The sequence below is a fragment of the Tenrec ecaudatus genome, chromosome 7 (assembly GCF_050624435.1).
Source record: "Tenrec ecaudatus isolate mTenEca1 chromosome 7, mTenEca1.hap1, whole genome shotgun sequence".
Classification (NCBI taxonomy): Eukaryota; Metazoa; Chordata; class Mammalia; order Afrosoricida; family Tenrecidae; genus Tenrec; species Tenrec ecaudatus.
Genome location: NC_134536.1, coordinates 63,322,568 through 63,345,431, shown reverse-complemented (window position 1 = coordinate 63,345,431; position 22,864 = coordinate 63,322,568). Strand labels below are relative to the sequence as shown.

At 45.1% G+C, this 22,864-nt stretch overlaps 1 protein-coding gene across 1 annotated transcript in view; it reads left to right on the top strand.

Annotated features, from left to right (window-relative positions):
* The first annotated feature begins 1,717 nt into the window (after nt 1-1,717).
* LOC142452382 (uncharacterized) overlaps nt 1,718-22,864 on the top strand; it is a 52,861-nt gene continuing 31,714 nt past the window's right edge. The window contains exons 1-5 of the mRNA XM_075553743.1: nt 1,718-1,960; nt 2,158-2,361; nt 10,363-10,485; nt 14,626-14,818; nt 17,375-17,502. Coding sequence (XP_075409858.1) covers nt 1,718-1,960; nt 2,158-2,361; nt 10,363-10,485; nt 14,626-14,818; nt 17,375-17,502 — 891 coding nt within the window. The remainder of the gene's footprint in view (nt 1,961-2,157; nt 2,362-10,362; nt 10,486-14,625; nt 14,819-17,374; nt 17,503-22,864) is intronic.

Sequence of the window (22,864 nt, the reverse complement as noted above, 5' to 3'; positions counted from 1 at the left end):
AAGCTAGAAGGGACACAAGATTGCAAAAGCAGATTAAATTAATATTTCACCATAGGCTTGGGCTTTTAATGAGAGAGATTGCTAAGAGAAATTTCTGTCTACCTTTTTAACTTACGCATACATATTACATATATCCATACATGTTATATATATATATATTCACAAGAAGGAGCCCTAATGGTATCCTCTGTTACAAATTGGGTCACTAACTGCAAAGTCAGTAGTTCAAAAACACCAGCCACTCCAAAAGAGATTGACAAAGTTTTCTTCTCCCATAATGATTTGCAGTTTCAAAGCAGCTGTCTAAGTGAGCTATACATGGAAGAAGCCCATCAGCTTGTGTTTTCCAACGATAATAAATAATAAAATCCAAATTCAAAGGAGGGAATGGCATCAGAGCTTAAGCTGTGAGCACCTGGTTTGCTGAAAGCTGTGGACGACAGTGGGAGCCCAGCATCCATGTTCAGGGTCCACACGTGGATTAAGCCTCCCGAGAATCCCCTCTGCTCACGCTCGAGGGTGTGACTGGCTTTGGTATTGGAGAGCGTTGTAAAGTTGATTAGAGCAGAGGTAGTTTGGTTAAAATGTAACACCTTATGGTTCAATCTCCCTTTGACCCATTTTAAAGTTATTTCAGTTAAAAAAAAGTGAAGGGGAAATCCATGTGGATGAAGCCAGGGTGAATCTCCTCTGACCATGGACCAGGGATGTGAGCAGCCTTGCTCTCATGCAGAGGGCACTGGAAAGCGGGTTATTGCAGATGCAGATTAGGTTAAAATTTGACACCTTATCATTTGATCTCCCCTTTAACCCATTTAAAAAATGCTAGGTTTTAATATTTTCTGCTTTCTTTCCAATTGAGGTTTTTAATCTGTTATATTTTGCTATGGTTGTTAGTTTTTATGCTTTTCTGCATATAAATGCAGGATAGTAAGTCTGTGGAGGCGGTGGCTGGATTAGTGGTTCCTTGAGGTCTTGCAGGGGAGGTTGGAGGAAATGGGAAGCGTATACGATGAGGACAAGAATGAAGAAAATATTCTAAAACTGAGTGTGGTGATGAGTGTGCAACTCTTCTGGACGTGACTGAACTACTAAATTGGAGGACATGTGAAGTATAGGCCAAGAAAACGGTTTTTAAAAATGATTTACAGCTTCAGAAATCCATAGGCACAGTTCAGCTCTGTCCCATAGTGTCCCTGTGAGTCAGAGCCAGGTCAGTGGCACCTATCAACAATAACAACACTTAAAATGCACAATGTGGGGAAAGAATATTTAAATGGTAAATAATTATATATAATATTATAAATTTACATAATATACTTACATGCATCGTATAATTGTATATATTTGTGATATTATAAAATGATAAATAAATACATATAATATTCTTTCCCCCTATCGTGCATTTATTTTTATTATTTTTTAATACTTTTATTAGGGGCTCTTACATCTCTCATCACAATCCATATATTCCTCCAGTGTGTCAAGTACATTTGCACATATGCCGCCATCATCATTTGCAAAGCATTCTCTTACCACTCGAGCCCCTGATATCAGCTCCCCATTCTCCCTACAGTGCATTTTAAAGTCTTGTTCTTGGCCTGGCTCTAACTCACAGCGGCACTATGTACAGCAGAACCAAGCACCGCCCAGTCCGGCGCCACCCTCACCGATGTCCGTGCATTTGAACTGATTGCTGCGACCCTGTGTAGCCGACATGACACTCCCTACGTTAGATGAAGTGACTTTCAAATTGAGGTCTGCAACTTTTGCAAACCCCTTGCACTGTGATGCGGTCCATTCCATCTCACCTGCCTGCTACAGGTACAGTTATTTGATGACCCTCCAACTGCTGGGCTTAGGTGACGGGACTGAGGCCAATGATGGGAACCGCGTCTTGATGCGAGGAGCCCACCTAGCCTTCCTGTACCTGCGCCACCTGAGAATGAGGGAGCTGCAGGTACGGGCGCGGCCCACATCACTGTTGGCTTCTGCCATCCGGGGTTGTCTGGCAAGGGGACTCCCTCCCCTTCCACTCCAGTCACAGCTCGTTTTACTCTTCCACCCTTAGTTTTACTATCAGTGCCTGCCCCGGGCCCTGCGTTCCCGTCCCTGTCATGGGGTTCATGGCCCCGTCTTGTCCCTCCTTTGTTTCAGCGCACCTGCTTAGGCATTCTGAACTACTTCAGGTCAGTTGAGCGAACCCTGACAATCAACACTTCAGGCCTCACCTTGATCTCGGGGAACCTGGTCCCCACTGTGGAAGATCCCTCCTGGGTAAACTCTGCCAAAGGCGGCGTAGGCACCTTGCACGGCCTGGCAGCTCGCCTCTATGTGCATGCTTCTCCCGCTGAGCACAAGGTACGCCAGTCTGCTGGCTTGGTGTGTTGTTTTGTTTGTCTGTCTGTTTTCCCACCCTTGATTATCCTGCCTCCTAAATCACCTCCTCCTTACCACCGGGCGGGGTCAGTTAACTCCAAGGAGTAGTATTTCCCAAAGTGGATGCTACCGCTCCCTGGGGGCGCTGGAAAGACCTGGGGGCTGCACAAGCAGATGCCAATGCTTTATCCTAGGTTATGGGCTATAACACAATCGGTGTTTATTGCCAGGGGGTGGGTGAGCAACTTTTTCTGAAAAGGAGGCAGTTAGGCCAAACCGGTTCACTACGGCAGTTTTCCAGTTTGAGAGTTTGCATTTACACCCAGATATACTGAATTGGAATCTCCGTTTTAATAAAATATAGACATAAACAGGAGCCCTGATGGCACAGAAGGTCATGCAGACATAGGCGGCTCACTGTAAGGTCACTGTTCTAGCCCAGCAGCAGCTCTGAAGGGCAAACATGAGGCTGTTGACACTCTTAAAAAGTTACAGTTTCCCAATACAACTTTTGGGGTAGAAAAATATCCTGGGGGAGGGCTGTTGGGAGCGGGGAAAACTTAAAATCTCAGACACCTTACCTAGGGCTGCTTTCAGTGGGAAATGACTCTGCCAAAGGGTTTGGGGATTTTAAGAATCTCTTTAAAATGTACCTTCTGATGGAGCTATTGATATCTAGGCTCAAATTGTTTGAAGTCTCAGGACTGACTGATTGTTGGGTTTTCAGGAAAATCGTTTTCAACCGCAGTGAGTTGCAGAGAGAAACCCCAAGTGACCAAGGGCACAGCGACGTAGAAAGGAACAGATGGTTGTTTCAGAGAATTAAGCATGATGGCCTTTCTGTCATCCCAGCCTGAGAACTGTGGGCCTCTCCACCATACCCACCCCAACTCCCTGCCATTCAGGTCATCCTGCCTCATCAGGACCCTGCAGGACAGGGCAGAACTGCCCCTATGGGTTTCCAGGACTGTAACCTCTATACAGAAATAGACTCATCTCTGTCTCGTATTGCCACTGGTGGTTTTAAACAGCTGACCTTGCAGTTAGCAGCCCAGTGTGGGTACCACTACACCACCAGGAGTTCTCATGACTTTACACAGAAACTCTTATAAGAACCTCCTTGCTGTTGCTAGAAATATCTTTTGTCTCTTTCCTGTTTGCCAAGACCCAAATGAGAACATACATTAAAGAACAAAGGTAGGATATATTTGGAAAGAGCTAAACAATTTAAAAAATATTGCATTCCACACAAAAACCTGATTGGCCCTTGCACTTCAGATATTTGGGGAATATATTTTTCTATAAAGACTAGAAAATTTGAACCCTGACTTAAAAAAAAACCTAATATGAAAAATTCGCATTGTATCTCTTTTTTTTGAGAATAAAGTAAAACATGCCTACATATTTTTGGAATACGGTGTGCACAGTAAATACTTTATCTCAATCTAGAGGACATTCATTTCCAGAGATAGGAGTTCATATAAAATTTTATCTTCTTAAAAGATACTGGATTTACAGATATGAGAAATGAAATCTACTTAACCTCTCAAGTAAGTCACATTCTCAGCTGATACGACCGCTGACACGCTTGTCACGTCTTTAAGATATCGCTTTCTGTTCACTAATCCTTACACAAAATCTCGATTAATATTGTCTGATAGAAAGGTGATGCATATTCCACAAGAAAACTTGTGAAATACATTTTAATAGTGTAATCTGTTTAAACCAATATTTTAAAATATTGTCATTGATTAACATGTAATCAATATACAAGAATAATGGATGAGCTACCTCACATTGTTTCTGGGCTAAGCCTTCAAAGTCTGAAACATGATGACAGCCGCTTTCCTGGCTGCCGCTAAGGTTCTGAATGCCCCCTTGGCAGTAGTAGCTGTCCCGCCCCCTTGTCTCACCATTGCTATCTATGAAGACTTCGAGCCATTAAAAATAGTTTGTAGTGTACCTGGGACAACCCACATTTCTGGCACTTTATAGCTACATGTGGTGTGAGGCTACCGCACTGAACAGTGCGATTTTACATAAAGGAAAAGACGTTCCTATCTTCCCACTAGAGTCAAGCCTCCACTCATTAACCAGGATGCCCCTCTCTAACAAGCATACCCCTGCCCTCCCCACCACCCTCTACCCAGCGCCTCAGCACACAGACATCACTGCCCCCACATTTTCTCCCACTGCTCTATGGACCCCAGCTCATAGCTAGTCACGCCCACTTAGTTGCCTCTCAGTGGGAGGTGTTTCTGAGGTACACCAGATATGGCATGTGCCGTGGGAACCATTTTTCCCCTTGTCTCGACTGGGGGACAGAGACACGGGAAGGTAGACGAGTAGTACTGAGGGACAAGTAGCAGTGAAGTGGGGAGTGTATCTGGAAGTTTGGAGTCCTATCAGCTGAGCCGTGGATGGAGCAGGTGCGTTGGAAGACTGCAAGTGTAGGAAATGGAAGGGTTGGGATGCTATTAGAAGTCCAGGTGGGAAAGAAGAGAGGGCTTCCAAACATTGTTGGACGAGTAGAGTGAAAAGATCCTCAAATTTTTCCATGCCCTTCTTGACGTCCCCTCACGTCTTTTACATAGTACGTATTTAATAAATGCTCCTGACATGGAAATATGGAATAAGATGTGCTCTACTTGAGTGCACGGGCTAGGGTGGTCGTGAGGTTACAAAAACGCAACGTGCATAAGACTGACGTTCAAAGTACATCATACTGTTCAAATGCAGAAAAACGAATCAGGATGATGCTATTATCGTTTACAGACTAGGAGGAAGGAGAGTAGATGAATTCTTTGATTTGCTTTGTGAAAGAGTGTGGCCAATTCCACACATGTTGGTGGAATTCCTAGCCTTAACCATTATGATCTGACATGAATGCAAAGATGATTGAGGGAAGGTCAGAGAAGTACCAGCCACATTGCCAAAGGGCCTAAACCTCATATTAATAAGTAATGTCAGAAGCCACACGAGTGAAAAGAGTGAATTCAAGGCAGCCGACTCTGTTCTCGTTGCTATATTCAGCCAATGCTTATCTTGGCATCAGTTAATTTGTAGACTGAAAAACACAGGAATCATTGCCCCCCCTCCCCCACCCCCTTCCTGCCATGCCCCCAAGCAAAACATTGAAGGATTAACTCTGTGGACCACAAAACCTTTAGTATACGGGTCTTTGACATGACCACAGGGGGAAATAAAATAAAATAAAAATGGAAATAAGAAAACACTTAGTGACTGAGCCATTACCCTGTCTGAGGCAAGTTGGTCATCTGGTTTTCAAAATGTGTTTCTTGCGGACAAAGTGCTTATTTCAAGGAAAGGAGCCGTGGGGGTGGGGGGGAGAGCAAGGTGTGGTGGAGTGGCGAGGATGATTACGTCGATAGGAAGGACTTGTGCAGTGGGGCGAGGGATGGGGCAGTAGGGAAGAAAGACCATCCATGGCCTTGCTCAGCATCTTGACCCTGTGCTATTATCCTTCATCGACTCCAGCAGCCATTTCTTTAAGGTCTTTTAAATTTGCTCATGCCCTAGAACATTGGAAAAGTTATTTTATACTTGAGTAAATAAAGCATTGCACATTAAGTTGAATCTTTTTCTTTAAAGAACTCAGATGGCAGGAGCGAAATGCCATAAAAAGGCAGCAAGCGAATTGATACATTTAAGTAAAGTGTTTGATTTTTTTTTTAAATGACAATTTTCTCAACATCCTTTTTTTGTTTTCCATTGGTGTCTAGCAAATTATAGCAAACCAAACCAAACTCACTGTCATTGAGTTAATTCCAGCTCAGAGCAACCCTACAGGACAGGGTAGAACTGCCCCCTGTGGGCTTCCAAGACTGTAAATCTTTACAAGAGCAGGCAGCCTCATCTTCCTCCCACAGAGCAGCTGGTGGTTTTGAACTTCTGATCTTGTGGTTAACAGCCCAGCATATAACACACTCCACCACCAGGCCTCCTGATCATTTTATAAGAAACAATCATTTCTCTTTTGAAACTCTAGTTCAAAGAAACTCATGGTCAAAGAAACCAGGTTACGCCTGAAGAACAGCACAAAGTACAGCGAGTCCAAACCTTACAATAGAGTAGAGAAGACTTAACTATGATGCGTTCCCTTCTTGGCTTATCTTTTATTGTGAGTTGGGGGAAATTTTACAGAGCAAATCAATTATTTCATTCAACAATGCATATTTTGTTTCGTGTCATTGATTGCAGTCCCCATGATATAACGTCACTTATTCTACTGCCTCCGTTTCTATTCATCCTGCTTACCCAACCCTGCTGACTTTTGTCCGTGAGGCAACTCTGCCCTTTTGATCTCGATGGCTGACTGTTCTTGGGTGTGTGTACCTGTTATTGTTCCTCTTGGAGACTGTCTATTGTTTAGCAGAAAATGGGGCCATGGGGGATTTTCAGTTCCAGTGCTGATGATAACTAAGGGCCATAGTCTCTGACCATTCCCAAACCCCACACTCCCTGCCATCATGTCAATGCTCACTCATAGTGATCCTATAGGACAGGGTAGGGCCGCCCCTCTGAGTTTCCAAGATTCTAATTGTTTCCAGGAGTAGAAAGTCCCAGTCTTTCTCCGACGGACCTTGCAGTTAACAGCTCAACGCAGCGTAACCACCAGCCTGGCCTATTTTATGATTTTGAATTTTGTTCCACAATTTTCTCCCACGCTATCCAGAACTTTCCAAGGTCATCCCTTTCAGAGCAGTTGGGAGGGACACATCTTTTGATTGAGTATTATTATTGAATAATGTTATTGAATACTATGGGCTGCTAACCAAAAGTTTAGCCATTTGAAACCGCCGGCTACGCTGCAAAAGAAAGATGAGGCTTCCTACTTCGATCAAGCAGATGCTCAGGGAATCTAGATGGTAAGGAGAATGGCGCGGCCTTCGATATGCATCACAACTCAATGTAAAGAGAACGAACGACGTGCCCACGTGGCGTGCAATCGAATCATTCACAGGAAGAAGATGCGCACAGTCGCCCCCACGGTCGTTTTCAGTACATTTTCTCCTCATGCTCATTCGTCTATGTGGGGACCCTGCAAATAGATTTTTGGCTTTCACCATCACCCATCACCTCTTGCAGACCACTGTGCACACTGTCAGCGCTGATCCTCTTCCCTCCACCAGACTTGGGCCTTGTTACTTACAACCCTTGGATGATACAGGCTGGTGTGGTTCTTCTATGTGGACTTAGTGATGCCTCGCTTAGATGGCTTCTTCTTTGAAGACAAGCTTTTAAGACCCTAGATGCTATTCTTTCTAATAGCCAGGCACCATCTAGTTTCGTCACCATACTTTGCTATAGCACCCACATTTTCAGTTATCTCTTCATGAGGATTAGCATCCAACAGGGCCATGTCATAAGAATTATTTTTATATTGAGGCTAGAAATACCTGTGAGCCCCCAAACCATTTGTTATCTAGTTCATTTTAGAGACATCATAATTTTATAGAGAGAATATTATCAATCATACCCCAGAGCATAAGGTAATTCTATTAATAGTGCCATTAATTTAGCTAGTGGCACAGAATTTAAAACACTGTTGAGAAAAGGAAAATATATGAGTATAGGTCAGCTTCAGACTGCAATACATGAATTGTTGACTTGTACAGATTAAACTCTTAAGTGACCAGACACTAATTGTGAGAATCTTTGAGTTAGTTTTCAGAAATGCTTACTTACACTTATACTGGTTAGAAGGTTTCTAAGTTTCTGGCTGAATGATTAAAAAGCTAGACGTGGACGAGCAATTCCTTAAAGAAGTCTCCTTAAGGGAATTACTGTATCATCCTCTGGGGCACTTAGAGCGGAAGATGAAAGCTAATTATAGGACGTAACTCTGAAAGGGCCCAGAGAGTCCCCCTTGCCTTCAACCATTGGAGTGGATGATAAACTGCCCAGTTTGGTGAAGGTTCCGGGGGACTCTCATTACAGAATAGGTAACATTTCTCATGCCAAGCAATAGACAGATCTACAAAGAGTTACTATGACATAATGACTCTGAACCCGTTGGTCTCAGGAGAAAGGTGGGCTTTCTACTTCTGTCCCTGCCGCAGCCTTGGAAACCCACAGGAGCAGTTCTGATCTGCTCTGTCCCACGGTGCTGCTGTGAGTTGAGGTCCACTTGATGGCAGTGAGCTTGATTTGAGAATTTTTTACCTTTTTTATGACTCCTGGTTTAGTGCCCGACCATATTTGCCATCTCGGGTTCCATCGGAGCTGCTCTCCCACTGTTAGCACATGCCTGCTGCCGTGTGATGGGGGACTTTGGAACTGTGACTGCGAACAAGCAGGCCTCGCCTCACCAACCCTGGGGACAGAGACCCCTTGGGACATATTCGGGTGGTCTTCAAGAATTTCTTAGAACATGAGATTAAAAAATAATGGAATTTTCCCTCAAATGTTTTAAAGCCCCCTTGTGTATCTCATTGTATTGAAATCCACATTAAGTCATTACTACCACCACCCCTATTTCATTCCAAATGTTTCCATTAAATACTTGGTTTCGACAGAAAATACAAATAAAAATATAATTAGCTCTTGGGAAGGTGAACATTTATAAAGAACTATAATCTATCCAACTATCAGTAATTTTACTTATCTAGGTAGTTATATGATCTGAATCAATAGATGTGTACTTATATCAGGAGCCACTGCTTCTGTGGTTTAAATGACACAGGAATAGCAGCTAAGTTGATCAGATTCTTTTTCTTAAGATTATTGCCCTAGGCCAATCTTTCTTAGCCTTTCTTTTATCTGCTTTCTCCACTTGCAGGAAGACTTGTAGGCACCCCTGCCTCTCCCTTCAATGGTCTCCTGTGTTAGCCAAGAGAAGGTGGTAGACAGGAAGTGATAGAGATTCTGTACATAAATCAGTACATGAGCACGGGGCTGTGAGATCTTGTTTCCTGCTTGGGAAAATTCCACAGAAGCTGTTGTGGTGTTGAACACAGCTCACAAGCACAGTGCTATGGGGAAAACTCAAGTGTATGAGGGGTTTTCTCATTTGAAAAAAGGTGAACTGTTGATTGATGACAAACCTTGTTCTTGACATCTGTCAACTTCCTGAATGGGAAAAATGTTGCAGTGCATTTGGAGTTCACTGCGCCAGGTCAGACTGCTAATCAACCTTTCACCGTAGAGCAGTGGCTCCCAGCCTTCCTAAACGGCAACCCCCAATCATAAAATCATTTTCATTGCTACTTCATCACTGTCATTTTGCTACTGCTATGAATCGGGCGACCCTGTGAAAGGGTCATTTGGCTGCCATAGGTTGAGAACCACTGCTCTAGACTAGAAAGGCAGGCAGGGACCAGACCCTGGTGTGTATTGCTTTCTCTTCTGCGCAATGGAGAACCTTTGAGGGATATTAAGAGTGTGGATCACCACTCCTCTGTCACTATTTCCAGCACTTACGCCGCTAGTATTTCAAATACCAGCAGGGTTACCATAGTGACAGGTTTCCGACTAGGAAGAAGGAGCTGGAACTCTATTTCTGAACACATCAGCCGGTGAAAACCTTATGGACCGCAGCAGAACACGGTCTGATGTTGAGCTAGAGATGAGCCCCGCAGGTGAGAAGGGACTCGAAATAGCACCTGGGAATTGCTGCCTCCTCACCATGGAGTTGACCTCCCTAACTCGGGGAAAGAAAAGCTTTGGAGACTTTCAGTGGCTGGTGATGACACGTCTCAAAATGCGAAGAAATGGCCACAAACATGCAATAGTAACTGGAATGAGGGATATATGAAGTAGGAATCAAGGGGAATTGGAACTTGTCAAAATGGACCACTTCTTGGACCTTGACAGCCTAAGCACTAGTGAGCTGAAATGTTGGCCATTTCCAATCAGACAATCCTATAATACTCAGAGTCCTACAGGAAAATGTTCATCAGATTAACAAAGCAACTACTAATACCCCGTGATGAAATTGAACACTTTTACCGACTTTTGCAGTCTGAAGTTGATCAAACATGCCCTCAAGCTGAACTGACAATTCCTAGCGATTGTGATGCAATGAATCAAAGGATTGACGCTGGAAAATATGATCTTGGTGATAGACATGCTAGTGGAGTTCACGTAATAGACTTGCAAAACTAACAACCTATTCATTGGAAGTACATTTTTTCACTGGACTTTGCCAGATAAAACACACAGGCATTAAATCAACTACCTCTGGAACGAGACCACGAAGAACATCATCGGTCCGCGCAAGGGCAGGGCCTGATTGTGCAGTTCGCCAATTGTTTACACACAAGTTCATAATGGAGTGAGTTCAAGTTCAAATGAGCCCCTGAGAGCCAAAGTATGACCTTGAGTATATTCCCCGAGTTGAGAGACGCCCCCCGCCCCAAATTTGATACCCTAAACATTAACAATCAAGATCAGATTAATTGTGGGAGGGTGTCATGTTTGAAGAAACCAAGAGATCATTAAGCTTCCTCCGTCTATTCTGGCCTGCAGTGAGCTGAGGGGACAGGCTAAAACTGCCCCATGGGTTGCTAAGACCGTAGACCTTTTGGAAGCTAGCAGTCTCACTTTCCCCCACGAAGTGCCATTCGAACTGCTGACTTTGCAGTTAGCGGCCTCACTTGTAACCCACTCTGCCACCAGAGCGCTTTATAAAAGGTCATTTGAAAGACCAAAACGAAAGCCTAAAGAAACTCCAAAATTTGCTCTTCAATAGACAAAACTAAAGCAAATGGTAACCACGGGTGCCCTCCAGGTCTGGAAGTGAACGCAGCCTCACATTAGAATAATCAACCGCTGAAGATCAAAAGAGCAGCATTCACCCAAGGCCAGAGGGTTGGGAGAGAAGACAGACTGGAACAGGAAACACTGGGAGGAAGTGGGGTGGCGACAGCAGACTGAGGGGATTGCAATGGACGAGCTGAGACAGACTATGAATCAAGTGTTGAGTGTAACACTCCTGATCTCCTCTGGAAACCTTCACCGAAATCATGTAAAGTAAATGGAAGAAATACGTCAAAGAGCTGAAGAGACGATGTCAAAAGGCCGCTCGGGAAGACAGTGTTATAATGAAATGCACAAACACCTGGGATTAAAAAACCGAAGGGGACATGTCTCATCCTGACCTCCCTGAGGTCTGCTCCGACACGTCCGATAACCTCGGCTACTTGCCCCGGGCATCCCCAAAGGCCCCCAGACTTAGTATGACCGCGTGTGTGACCTTCTCCCACAGAACTAGCTCCTGGCCAGCCTCCTCACTTCAGGAAATGGCACCATCAGCCGTCCACTCCCTCTAGCCGGAGTCATTCTTGGCCCCCTCTCTGCCTCACTGTATAAACCCAGCTATCAAATCCTGATACTTTTACTTCCTGCCTCCCAATTCCACCCATTCTTTCCCTGTCCACCACCTGCTGCCCTACTCCACACTGTTACTGCCCTGTCTAAACCAAGCACCCCATCTCCAACGCCTAGCGACTCCATAGGCCAGAGAGGACTGCCGCATAGGATTCCCTAGTCTTCCAACTTTGTGGAAGCAAACGGCCAGTGACATCTGTCTCCCCGGAATGGCTGTTGGGCGGGAACTGCTGGCATGTGGAGCCATGCTGGTGGCTTGGTGGGTCCAGGAGGAATGGGTTGAGATATAGGAGGTGAGGCGATGGGAATGGAGACAGGATGGTCAACAGCATGGGCAAGTCTGGCCCATGAAGCGGAGGACAGAGGCAGGACGGATCTTTTTTTAAAATTTTTTTTAATTTTAACAATTTATTGGGGCTCATACAATTCTTTTCACAGTTCATACATATACATACATCAATTGTATAAAGCACATCTGTACAGTCTTTGCCCTAATCATTTTTTTCTCTTTTCTTCTTTTACATTTTATTAGGGACTCATACAACTCTTACCACAATCCATACATATACATACATCAATTGTATAAAGCACATCCATACATTCCCTGCCCCAATCATTCTCAAGGCATTTGCTCTCCACTTAAGCCCCTGGCATCAGGTCCTCTTTTTTCCCCCCCCTCCCTCCCCATTCCCCCCTCCCTCATATGCCCTTGGTAATTTATACCTCGTTATTTTGTCATATCTTGCCCTATCCGGAGTCTCCCTTCCCCCCTTCTCTGCTGTCCCTCTCCCAAGGAAGAGGTCACATGTGGATCCTTGTAATCAGTTCCCCCTTTCCAACCCACTCTCCCAGCATCGTCCCTCACACCCTTGGTCCTGAAGGTATCATCCACCCTGGATTCCCTGTACCTCCAACCCTCATATGCACCAGTGTACAGCCTCTATCCTATCCAGCCCTGCAAGGTAGAATTCGGATCATGGTAGTTGGGGGGAGGAAGCATCCAGGATCTGGGGGAAAGCTGTGTTCTTCATCGATACTACCTCACACCCTAATTAACCCATCTCCTCTCCTAAACCCCTCTATGAGGGGATCTCCATTGGTCGACACTTGGGCCTTGGGTCTCCACTCTGCACTTCCCCCTTCATTTAATATGATATATATATACATATATACACATACATACACACACTTATATCTTTTTTTGCATGATGCCTTATACCTGGTCCCTTGGGCACCTCGTGATCGCACTGGCCGGTGTGCTTCTTCCATGTGGGCTTATTTGCTTCTGAGCTAGATGGCCGCTTGTTCACCTTCCAGCCTTTAAGACCCCAGACGCTATCTCTTTTGATAGCCGGGCACCATCAGCTTTCTTCACCACATTTGCTTATGCACCCATTTGTCTTCAGCGATCCTATCATGGAGGTGTGCAGTCAATGATATGATTTTTTTGTTCTTTGATGCCTGGTAACTGATCCCTTTGGGACCACTCGATCACACAGGCTGGTGTGTTCTTCCATGTGGACTTTGTTGCTTCTGAGCTAGATGGCCGCTTGTTTATCTTCAAGCCGGCAGGACGGATCTTAGAGCAAGGACTGAGGATGTTTTTTAATGAGCCTGGTTCCATTCAAATGGGAAGTATCCCGCTGAGAGGGTGGGACATGCTGGCAGACCCAGACTGACTGAGGGCTCATTTCTATGCACAATGGGCATAAGCGCTGGGCTGCTAACTGCAAGGTGGGCAGTTCAAAACCCCTACTTCTCTGAGGGAGGAAGAGCAGGCTCCATTTGTAAGGACCCTAGACAGGGTGGCTATGAGTCGGAATTGAGTCCATGGCAGTGGGTTTGGATTGTTGGCTTTTGCTCTTGCCTTTTATTATTTATAAATCATAACATTGAACACCTGCCAGTGACGACATTGGCAGATTATAGGTAAGTGTGTGTATATATATCGCTAATGATACGATGTACCACCACCACCCGCACTCCCCCCAAAACAAACCCAGACAAGGGTGCGTGCAGTCCACAGAGGCTGGAATCCATGGCAGTTAGAGGTGACCTGTACAGTGAGGGAAGGGGCTCTTTCTGAGTGGGAGGCGATGGCCGCAGAGTGGGTGGTTGGGGTAGAGTGGGGTGCCCTTCATTCTATTGTGCAAGAAGCAGGAAGAGAGGAGAAGTGTGTGTGTGTGTGTGTGTGTGTGTGTGTGGCAGCAGTTGAGGGGTTTCAGTTGGGGGTCGAGGGAAGGGCATAGGTTTAGAGGCTTCAGCAGGGGAGGCGGGTGAAGAAGTTTGAAATTGGGAGAATTATTATGAGAATAATGATTTTCAGGAAGCAACAGGTCCTCGGTCACCTAACAAAAATCAAATTGTGACGGAACCTGTTCAGGTGCATTTGGGAAATATTTGCAAGATTAAAATACAGATCCTTTAAGAGCTCATATTGCTAAAGCCCCAGGGCTTGACGTGCACAGTCTCACATATTCCCTTCAAACCCCATAGTGTTTTCCCCGTGCCCAGGAGGCAACGAAGGCGACAAGGATCCGAGGGACTTGTCTCGGGTGAGATCCTGGCAGAGCTGGGCCCTGAAGCCAGCCACGGTCACTCCAGAGCCCACTATTAACCCCTAGTGAAGTAGAACTAGCCAGGAGTTCATTCTGACTCAGAAAAGCAAACTGATCTGCTGCTCTCTTCATCAGAAGCTCTCCTCTGTCTTTCATCGTCTTTCTAAATATATATATTTTTCCTACATGCAGATTTTTCAAGCAGTCAGAATGTTTCCAGTTCTGTACGGACAGCCCACTGTGTGGGGGCAGAAGCCAGCTGTTTTGGTCCATTGGGGCTGACAAAATATAGCTCTCCTTTTTCTGGAAACTTCCTGGCTTGGCTTTCTTTCTTCAGGCCCACAGTGTGAAGTTCATGGAGTTCTCGGAGGTGGAGACCCAGGATGACTACTACAGCCCAGGAGCCGGCTGTATCCACATCCAGGACCAGCGAGGCGTGTACATCATGTATGACGCAGCCTTGCAGGATCTGCAGGAACGAGAAGCAGAAATGCTGCTGGTGGCCAGTCATTACATTGAGAAAGAGAAAAGTAAGAAGTTGGATTTTTAGAGGTTAACGTACACAGCTGCTAATGAAAAGGTTGGTGGTTAGAGACTGCCCACAGCCCCCTCAGAATAATGGGCTCATCATCTACTTGTGAGCACCCAGCCATTGAAAGGAAACCTGGGGACACAATTATACTCCAATACACCGCGAGTCGGGATCAACTGAACAGCAATTGGTTCTGTGACCCCAATAAGTAAGTATATATCGAGTACTATCTGACCAGCCATCGAGCGTGTGTCCTGCCCCCGCCCCACGTACATAACCCCCATTTGAGAAAAAGGAAGACTCTTTTCCCAGCTCAAGTTCCTCTTCTTTCCCTCCCAGGGCTCACTGGCTAGTCTTGCTCTTGTTTAGACGCTGCACGTGGCCCCCTGGCATTTCTGCATCACCCACTGGTCTGGGGAGTATGGTACGGCCCCCAGGGAAGCAAAAGAAAGCAAGAGAAGGTCATGATTTTTGTCCTTCTCCCTGAGTGAGAAAGGAAGGGCTAGCTCTTGAGGAAACTGCACTTAGAGACAGACAGCCCTGGGTCCCCAGGAAGAAACCACCCCATGTAAGCGCTGCCGAGGGAAATGCAAATGAGACCCGGGGGGGGGGGGGGGATGATCATGTGAGCAAAGTCAGTGCATCGCTGGGGCATCCATTCCCACTTGCAGCGAGCCCACGGGACAGAACAGAGGGACCCGTAGTGTTTCAAAGGCTGCACATCTTCCAGGCAGCAATGGCCACATCTTTTGCTCGCAGGGTGGCTGGAGGGTTTGAACTGAAGACTTCGGGGTTAGCAGCCTAACCCTTAGACACACTGCCCCCAAGGCTCCTTCCAGCGAATCAAGTAGCCCTGGAGCTGCATCCCCTCACTCTCGGAGCATCACTCAGATTTATCCCACTGTAGAAACAGTTGCCATGAGAGCGCTGCTTTGGAAATAATATGGTAGCAATAGCTTTACATCTGCAAAGAGCTGGCGCTTCTAGACACATTGCAACGCCGAACAGGAATGAATGCCGAGGTTTAAGCTCTCTGGTAAGGTATGTAGACTTATGATTAAGGTTAATTCATGTTCATCGAGTCATAAAATGCATCCTGTTCACTGTGTTCATCATATTCATAAAAGGTAGCTCTCTCAGGACCTTTATTTGGCAATTCACCTTTCAGATCCCAGACAGAGTGAATTTACTATAGAACTGGACTCTCTGTCCTGTCTGTGCCCAAACCCATCGGGATCTGACTTTGGGAAGACAGATGACATCCAAGGTCCCTGGGCATTTCATTCCAGTTCTTGGCTTTTATCTTTACTGATGATTCTATGTATCATTGCATCATGTTTGTGTCTACTAATTTATAGTGCTATAAATGATTTCCAGCTGCTTAGACTATATAATAGTCTAAGTTATGAAAACCCTTAGTAGTCATTTAACTACATAGCACCTTTTAAGTGAGTTAGTAAGCCCTCCATTGTGAAATGATTTCCCAACAGCTGCCAGAGCAGCTCCTGATCAGTCTCACTCCTCCTCAAAAAAAAAAAAAAAAAAAAAAGGGGGGGAGAAACAAGCAACCAATCTACTATGACTGAGTCACTCCCCATTCATAGAGACCCTGAGATGCACCACCAGGAATTAAATCTGGATCCCAGCAATGGATCCCAAACAATAAGCCCAAGTCAGACTCACTACCATCAAGTCCAGTGGTTCTCAACCTTCCTCATGCTGCGACCCTTTCATACAGTTCCTCATGTGGTGGTGACCCCCCAACCATAAAATGATTTTTGTTGCTACTTCATCACTGTCATTTTGCTACTGTTATGGATCAGGCGACCCCTGTGAAAGGTCGTTTGACCCCCAAAGGGGTCTCGACCCACAGGTTGCGAACCGCTGCTGTAGAGGGTTTCCGAGACTGCAAATCTTGACCAGTGCAGACAGCTTCCTCTGGCTCTTGAAGATCAGCTGGTGAATTTGAACCACTGACCTTATGATTAACAGCCCAATGAGTAACCCAAAGTGCCCTTACTTCATATTCATTGAATGTAAAACTGAAGGCCTCTTACCTTCTACCATTCCATCCTGAAATAGGTGTCTTAAAGTATCAAAAGCATTAATAATGCCAGAAGGAGAAGCTGTATTAATGCATTGGGAAAACAATTTAAAGATGATGACTGTCTTTATTGGTTTCAGTAATTAATGCAACTAAAGCAATATCTTAGAAACAGCTCGCAAAACATTTCGCCTTGGCTGCCATCGATTGAACTGGATTTGATGCTAACACCCAAAGCTGTGTTTTCAGAGACAAAATGTGTTTGCCTTTACATGAGAGATTTGAGGACCTTATAGCATAGATTTTGTGTTCATGGAGTTCCAGTTTTATCTCTAACATGAATCTATAAAGCTAAAATTTGAAAGTAAAACTAGGAGCCTCTGAGGCAGAAGTCAGCACATGTGAACTGAGGCCCTGGTCTTTGCAGGCGGCCCGAGCTCACGGCCAGGGCACATGACTAATAGGAAACAGACTCTCTGTCCCTGACTGTTCCTCCACCCCCTGTCCCAGGTCACACAGAGGACAGCACCTCCCGGGCTGGCGGAGACTGGAGATGGGCCCATGCAGGTGTGGACAGGTTTGCTGTGCTGTATGACATGTGGACTTGGGAAGCAGCCCTTCTGGAACATAAGCGCCAGGTATTTTTCCCTAGAAGACTCCTCTCTTCTCCTCCTTCTCTCTCCACTCCCACCCCTCCATTCTCAACCCAGTGAGTATTTTATTGCAGCTTTTAATAACGGAATTATTTTTTTCAAATTACCAGAGCTACTTGTAAGAATGTGAATAATGAATGTTCTTTTCTTTACTGTGGTTCTTTTGCCATGAAAGGGAGTCCCCAGGTTAGTATGAAAGGTTAGTGTGCTTCTCTGCTAGGGAGAAGGTTGAGTGTGCAAGTCCACTTGAGGTGCTCAGAAGAAAAGCCTGGCACTGTCCTTCCAAAAAGCAATTTCTCTCTGACACTCATGAAGTCACCATGACTTGGAGCTGCTTCCACAACAACTGGATTGGTGATCATTAAAAACATCCAAGTCAATTTTGCTGCTCTTATCTTTCAGGCGCATCATATTAGAAGGCTAGACGATCTCACCCTTTCTTATAATAGTGATGTTTCTAGTGAGAATGCATGATGATCTCACACTCACTGTCTAGTCGCGGGGACAAGCCTTACTCTGCTAAACACAGGCCAACTTACTGAGCCTGTTTGTAGCCTTTCAAAGTGGCCGCCACGGGTGGGCAAGGCAGAACAGTTGACAAGAGAGGTGCTGAGTCCAACAGTACCAAGGGGCAATCTAACTCAATGAAGCAGCACGTTATTAAACCACCATGACACCATTCATTGTTCCCATCCCAATAATAAGTGAAACATGCTAATAAATATGACCAGTCTTCATTTGGATCTTTATGACTCACCAACTGTTGGGAGTTTACTTGTCAAACGTGAAACATTTGTCCTGTACCAGGTAGTTACTTCTGCGGGCAGTAGGGATACAATTAGAGCGCTCCCTGGTGGTGCAGTGGTTAAGCATTTGGCAGCTAATGGAAAGATCAGAGATTCAAACCCACCAGTTGCTTTGCAGGGGAAAGATGTGGCAGTCTACTTTCATAGAGATTTACCGACTGGGCTATTCCATGGGGCAGTTTGACTCAGTTCCATAGGGTGACTGTGAGTTGGAATGCACTTGGTGGCAATTAGTTTTTTGGTTGTAGATAAATAAGACCATATGAGTTCTATATTTGAGTTTATAAAAGTTGATCATATTCCTAAGCAAAAATTATAACCCAGGGTCTAATAGTTTATCATGGAGGCATGTATAAAGAGCCATTGGGATCCCATTGGAGAGAGGGAGAGATTTGCCATGTGTGTGCGTGTGTGCATGTGTGTGAAGGGGTTGGGGGAGGGTCTAAATTATGTAGTGCTACGATAGCAAAAATCATAGCAACCTAATTGGACAGAGGGGAAGTGTCCTGTGGGTTTCTAAGACCTCACATTTTTCCAGGAGTAGAAAGCCCTTCGTTCTCCGTGGTTGCTGCTGGTGGTTTCAAATTTATGACCTTGCAATTAACCCAGCTTGTAACCCACTATGCCAGCAGGGAGTCAGAATGGCAGTGAGTTTTTTTGATGTACAGAAATAAACTTGGATTGCTTTCACAAACAGGGATTGGGAGGTGGGAAGTCTGGTTCCAGGGCACAAGCTCCGGGGGAGAAGTGCCATGGTGGGACACTGGTAACACCTTAAGGTCAGCACTTTGAGTCCATCAATCATACTGCAGGAAGGGGGGAAATTTGCCTGTTCCCATAAAGTTTCACAGCCTCACAAGCACTAGAGAGCAGGTTGTACTGTGTCTTGTAAGGTCACCTGCTATGAGTAAGAATGGATCTGATGGCAGTGGGTTTGGTGTTTGGATTTTAGTTCTAGGAGACAGTTTCCTCTCTTTGGGCTCAGAGTGTGGGTTCTTGTCTTATTTCACTATATGTGTGACAAGCTTTCTTTGGAGTTCTCTATGTGTCTTGGCATCAATCTTCTCCCTGGGTCTAGGCGGCTCCCAGCACAGGGAGCTCTGCTCCCGGCTCTTCATTCTTGGTGACTGTCAGACCTATTGGATCTCCACTTGCTTGTTTAATCTAAAAGAGTTTGACTCAGGATACAGCCTCACCTGTGGAATGTATCCTGCCTCATTAACACAATGCTGCTAATCCTGCCTAATTAACATCTGAGGCATTAGGACTTACAGTACTTAGGATAATTAAATCAGATCACAAAAATGAAGGATAATTACATTGTACTATGGATCATGGTCTATCCAGATTAAAACACATGTTGGGGGAATGAAGTTCAATCCATAACAGTGGGCTCTTGGGTGGAAGAAATGCTGAGAAATCATTCTAGCTGAATAGATATTTACCTTTGTTACCAAGACAATAAAAGATCACTTGACTAACAAAGAAGTTTATAGGCAGAGGAAAGAGCATTAGCAAGGTCAGGGAGGTACAACGTGGGAATGGCAGTTTGAAGAATGAGAAGGTTGATATGGCTAGGATGTAAGACGTAATGGAACTCAGCTAACTAGGTGTTCTGCTTGAAGACATGGAGGTCCTGTTAGTCCACACTAAGTTTAGAATTCATCTTATGAGCCAAGGTGACCCCGTTGGTGAGTATCAATAGGGAGGAATGCGATAAGACCTTTATTTTCTACCATTGTCTTGGCTACTGTGTGAGGAATGGATTCGAATGGAGAGCTCCTGGAGCAAAGAGGTATAACACAGTACAGTGATCTGAAGAGCTGGGAAGGGGGACCTAAAATAAAGGTATGACCAGGGAGGGCCAAGAAGGAGGAGCAGACTAGAGAATACTTTGCAGAAGTAGAAATGGATTTGAAGACCAGACGTTGGAGTTAGGGAGTTACAGCCAAATCAAACCAACTTTCTCAGGGTCAGTGAGGAGAGGAGAGTGTTTGGAGGTGGAAGGTAATATTGAGTCTAGGTATGAAAAAAAATTATCAAGGGTTTATGTGGGGTGGTGGTGCAATGAGCTGATACCAAGGGCTCAAGTAGCCAGAAAATGTTTGAGACAGATGGCAACATATGTACAAATGTGCTTGACACAACGGATGGATGTATGGGTTGTGATAACAGCTGTAAGAGCCTCCAATAAAATGATTTAAAATAAAAATATTGAGTCTAGGACACAGGCGATTAAAGGGAGATTTCTAGAACCCAGATGTGGATGTCTTGAGGGGAAACCGTAGGTTTGCATCTCAGTAGCAGGTCTGAGTTGAGGTATGGACTTGGAAGCTGAACACCAGCAAGGAATCTGAATGACTGGGAAACGTCAGCAGCTGGGTCCCTGTGCAGTAGCACAAGGAAGGGATTTCACCTCACCGATGAAACGAGAAGAACTAGATGGTGCCCAGATATCACTCCTGATCATTTTGATTAGGACCACAATAGACGGATCTTTATCAAATCCAAAGAAAGTGTGGAAAGTGTGAACTTCTTAAGAAGTTCAACTTTATTCAACTGGCTTTCCTCAACCAGAGGAGTACTGCTGTGACATAAAACTTAAGCTAAACTTTTAAACCTTAAACTAAACTTATCCTTTGAGGTCACTTTTTTGCCAAATACCAGATTGGTTCATAAAATTAATGATATGACCCACGAGGAAGGAGCTCCTCTTAAAAAAATCATCTATAGGAGACCAAACAGTCAAAAACCACCCTACATCCCAGATGCAAAGGAAACTGGAGTGCGGGAGATAGAGCAACCTGCATGGAATGACTGAGGGGACGGCTTGCCGGGGAAATGTAACCAAAACACTGACTAGTTTGTGTAGAAATCGGTAAATGGAAACTTAATTTGCTGTGTAAACTTTCACCTTAAACACTATACACACACACACACACACACACACACATATTCATTCTATGGAAGGAACCAGAAACTGGAGAAAAACCAGAAAGAGGAGTGGCGTGAAAGCCAATGGACAGGGTCTTATGTCGGAGAGAGTAGTTACTCATGTGGAATCTGGTGAAACCTCAAGAGAGATGGATTGAAAACCAGGCAGTGGGTCAGCAGGCAGGAGGCCACCAGCAGCTCTGTGGAAACAGTCAAAAGAGTCCAGGGATGGAAGTCGGGTTCTAGTATTTCGTAATGTGGTCAGAGATGAGGATGTGGGAGGTTTTCTTTGAATTGTTTTTTCTAGTAGAAGGGGTGTGTATTAGTCTGGTTACTTTAGAGAAACAAATCCACAGCAACTCATGTATAAGAGAGTTTTATATAAACATCCCAACCCAGTGCTGCCCAAGTTCAACATTAACCCATATGTCCAACACCAGTCCACAAAGTCCTCCTCCAGCTCACAAAACAGACACAACGATGCCGACTGCAGGAGGAAAGCCAAGTCAGTGAATGTGTAAGCATCGCAGCGCTGGCAGGGGTCTCCACATGGGTGCTCTAGCACCCAGGGCTGCATCGGGGTAGGTCCATGCAGCTTCTCCTCGGGGATGTCTTGCAGGAAGTCAGCCTTGCCAGCTGAAGCAGGGAGCTGCTAAGGCAGCTGCACCCTGATGCGACCATCACAAAGCAAGAGACCCGAGAACTAGAAACGCGAGGCTCACCAAGCCATTTATCCCTCCGCCCTTCAATTAATCCCACATGTGTTTATCGGCCAGGTTGGCACAATAAACTGACTACCTCAGGGTGGCTTGTGATTTCATCCATTTTTTGATCTGTTACTCAGAAATATAGGTCACTCACTTAAAACAAACATACATACATCTTGGCTTAAAGTGTGTAAGTCTTGGACTTGGACTTTATGGGGTTTGGGTCTGCAGCCCCTATCTAGCCAATTAGAATCTGTCTTTGGTCAATGGATTAAATAAGAAATTTAGATTTGCTGTAAAGATTGGGAGGGTTATATTAAATATAAGTAAGATAGAACTCCACAACTCAACTTATTGGTCCCAGCAAGGGTATTTATTGCCCTTTCCTGCACTCTCTCACATCTTCCCCATCAGTAGCTCAGGCCTCTGGATTGTCTTAATTTAGTATTCTGTTTTACTTCTCTCGGTTCTAATATGCATTGAAATTACTACACAGAACTCACAATGTTGATAAGAAATTTACATTTTTAAAGGAAGTTGACAGGTTGTAAGGCAAGTACGGAATACTCAGGACACAGCTGTTTATCAGGACATGTTACATAGTTCTTTCAAGTCTGTTAATAAATGCCCTAACCATTCCTCTGTAGGCATCAGCCCAAAAGCATTCAACTCAAGCGCCCTGGGTTAGCAAGCCAGCGTCCCCAATCATGTGCGCAGAAGCACCCCACTCCACAAGCCAGCCTGCACAGAAGCACTCACCTTTGCTGGTTTCATGGGTTGGAAGTCCGTCGCTATATTCCGTTCTCTGGCTCCTGGCTCTGCTGCCGCTCCTCTTGTTGTAGCTCTTATGGATCCAGGAGGTTCACTGCAGAGGGATTGTGGGTCCAGAGGATATGATCC